The 3,379-nt window shown below is 35.1% G+C and overlaps 1 protein-coding gene across 1 annotated transcript in view; it reads left to right on the top strand.

The window, feature by feature from the left end:
- LOC110456253 (tRNA selenocysteine 1-associated protein 1-like) overlaps positions 1-3,379 on the top strand; it is a 16,114-nt gene continuing 12,735 nt past the window's right edge. The window contains exons 1-3 of the mRNA XM_021506865.1: positions 1-144; positions 2,320-2,417; positions 3,188-3,287. Of these exons, the coding sequence (XP_021362540.1) occupies positions 109-144; positions 2,320-2,417; positions 3,188-3,287 (234 nt within the window). The 5' untranslated portion in view covers positions 1-108. The remainder of the gene's footprint in view (positions 145-2,319; positions 2,418-3,187; positions 3,288-3,379) is intronic.

Raw genomic sequence — 3,379 nt, 5'->3', positions numbered from 1 at the left:
CTCTTTAATACATCAATCCTCATCAGTCAGTTCACAATATTGCAGACCTACCACGTTTTCTGATGATAGAGACCACCACCAGAGCCCACAGGACATTACAATTGCAACATGTCAGGAGCATCGTCATCTTTGTGGATGGGAGATGTTAGTATGGTGAAACAATTTGCATAAAGAGTTAACTTTTAAAAGTGTATCACTGTTAAACCGAAACATTTGTCTGGACGCATAGACGACAGGTGGTCTAGGCTTAGGTCTACTTAACTTAGCTGCAATAACGTATACGTAGCTTTTGATGTTGATACAGTTTCTATATATGTCTATTGCATCGTCAGAGCTACGAATCGGTCATTACCAACTAACGGGTACTGGAGCACCGGTTATCAGATTTGACTAATGTAAACAAACAATGTCCTCGTGTACATTAAACATTTGGTGGATAGATTACTTTTTTTCTTCTATCTAAAATCTCAAATTCCGATGACTTTGTTGATTTTGTAGCAGAACCGGACTTGTCCGATCGTCGGCGACCCGACAGCTCAATATTGGTATATATTATTAGTAGATAGCGTGCGTCTAGAGTTCTGAGAGTTCCGGGTTCGAATCCCAGTCTGGCTGTGCATTTATCTTCTCCTGTCATAATGTTCATAGTTGCAATTTTTGGTACTAGCATCTTTTATCCTCTGTATCTTATGGTTAGAAAGGAAATCCGAAATCTAACAATTTCTGCCAAAACACAAAAAAAATATTTCACTCACTCTCATCACATGAACAACAATCATTGCATGTTATAGCATTCTTACTCGGAAGTATCTATGAAAGCACAACTGAGACGCGAATCTGCATCTACAGGATGCTTATGTTCGGGAAGACATTGACTCATATTGGATAGACATGCGCTACACTTTTATATACTAATAAGGGACACATGTCAACAGGGGAAAATGCAACAATTGAAATTCATCAAATCAATTAAAATTGTGTAATCATGCAATAATCTTTTATTTCACCAACTCTCCTGTTTGGTCAACAATTTGATCGATGTGCACAAGATAAATATAACCAGTAATGTGTTGTTCGTTACAATTGTCCTATATATATACAAATAGTCATATATATGGCAAGATTTAATTTGCTGGTGCTCCAGTACCTGACTTTAAATTGAGCTAAATTGAAAGTGTCAAATCTGTAACATTACTGCTCGCACTGTTTTTCCGGTCATTAGATAGCTGCAGCTAGTGAGACGGTCCTTTTGTTGTTTCATCCTTTATACTTAAGGTGTGCACATATTTATATTATTTAAAAAAATTGTATATCATTGTCTTATTTACATTTATACATTTTGTACACATTTGTTTGTGACTTTAAACAACTTCTTCTCCATAACCAAGAGGCCTAGGATGATGGCATTTGGCCAGTAGCATGCTGGGATGAAGGACTACCAAATTTCTTCAAATCAATTACCTTACCATATATTCAAGGTCACAGGGGTCAATTATCTTAAAAATAACTTTAAAACAACTTCTTCTGAATAACCAGAAGGCCCATGATGATTGTATTTGGCCAGTAAGATGCTTGGATGAAGGACTACCAAGTTTGTTAAAATGAATGACCTTGACCTATATTCAAGGTCTCAGGCGTCAAATATATTTATAATCTTTTAAACGACTTCTCCTGAATAACCAAAAGTCCTATAATGTTGGTATTTAGCCAGTAGCATGCTTTGATGAAGAGTTTCAAAGTCTTCAAAATGAATAACCTTGACCTATAGTTTAAGGTCACAGGGGCCCAATATGTTTTTAACCTTTCTTCTAAATAACAAAATGCCAAAAATGTTGATGTTTGGCCAGTAACATGCTTGGATGAAGGGCTAGTTATGTTTTTTTTCATTTGAATCGCATTGACCCACTTTCAAGGTCACATTTGCTCATATGTGTATACACCTTTAAATGACCTAGTCTCAATATACAAAAGGTCTAGGACTTGGAGAAATGTAATAAAATTTGAAAAGTGTGTGACTGTGATCCCTGTATGAAAAGTCATAACACTGAAACGTTTAGCAAAACTAGAAACATTTTATCAATATAATTGATACATATTGCATCCAGAATGTTTTCTGTGTTCCATGCATTTACAACTTACAAATGTACTGTGAAGCTCAGTAAATAGTAAATTACTTTAAACTCAGTTTTAACGGAAATCTTTCCCCTGAAGCGGCTCAAATGGTGGCCAAAAATGTGTGTCAGTGATCTCTGCCTGTGAGTAGACTAGTACCCCTGATACATGTTTAAAATACTTTTCTTTTTTGATTTCTTCCTTCAGCTGGAGCCTTATATGGATGACTATTTCATAACTTCTGCATTTGAACAAATGGGATCTACGATCAAGTCTATGAAATTAATCAAAAATAAGGTTACAGGGTAAGTTTTGGAGACTTTTCTGGTGTTATTTTTAACAGGAAAATGAAAGTCATGGCAAAATCTGCAAAGGGAAAACTAAAGACTATTGATCAGTATACACACAGTGCACAAGGAAGACATTTTGTAGATACTAATTACAATTTTTTAATACATTTGTAGCAGAACATATATTAATATACTATAATACTGAATTGTACCATCCTCAAGTTTATAGGTGTTACACTCACTTATGTTCTCTGCACCACTGGTATATGTCATGACAAGATCAAGACACAAGGTTGGCTATTTGGTATTAATTATGGAAAAAAAATTGACCCATTTCTTGACTGACCTGTCCTTTGAAGATAACAGAGGGCGATCGCCACATCCAACATCAAAGACAATTAAGTTACCACACTAATTGTTTTTGATGGACATCATATTAAAGATCAATCTGGATCTAGATCTACTTCATCTGTAAGGTGTTGTATGTAAGGCCTTTGTGTTTTGTCATAACATTATACAGGGGATAGGAGACACAATGTTTATTTCCAAAGAATACTTTTGCTTTGAAATTCTTTTAATGTTCATTTTCATTGCTCTATTGTTGTTTTTTCTAACAATTTGTAAGTTGTGCATATATATATAGTTAGCTAAATCAAATAACAAAAAGAATCCGGGTAATTTCGATTCCATCTAATTTTCATTGATATTGATATGGCCTGTTTTATACAAGAACATTTTATTTATTTACTTGAAATCCTCTATTTTTGAATACATTTTCTTTCCAGTCTTCCAGCCGGCTACTGTTTCATCGACTTCCATGATGAAGAGAAGGCACATGATGCAATGTTGAAGCTGAATGGGAAAATAATCCCCAACAGTAACCCTGTGTGTACCACTACATCACTATAGTAACCCTGTGTGTACCACTACATACCTATAGTAACCCTGTGTGTACCACTACATACCTATAGTAACCC

This window comes from Mizuhopecten yessoensis, unplaced genomic scaffold, assembly GCF_002113885.1.
Source record: "Mizuhopecten yessoensis strain PY_sf001 unplaced genomic scaffold, ASM211388v2 scaffold8577, whole genome shotgun sequence".
NCBI classification, from domain to species: Eukaryota; Metazoa; Mollusca; class Bivalvia; order Pectinida; family Pectinidae; genus Mizuhopecten; species Mizuhopecten yessoensis.
Note: the sequence above shows the minus strand (reverse complement) of the source record. Positions and strands in the feature narration are given on the sequence as shown.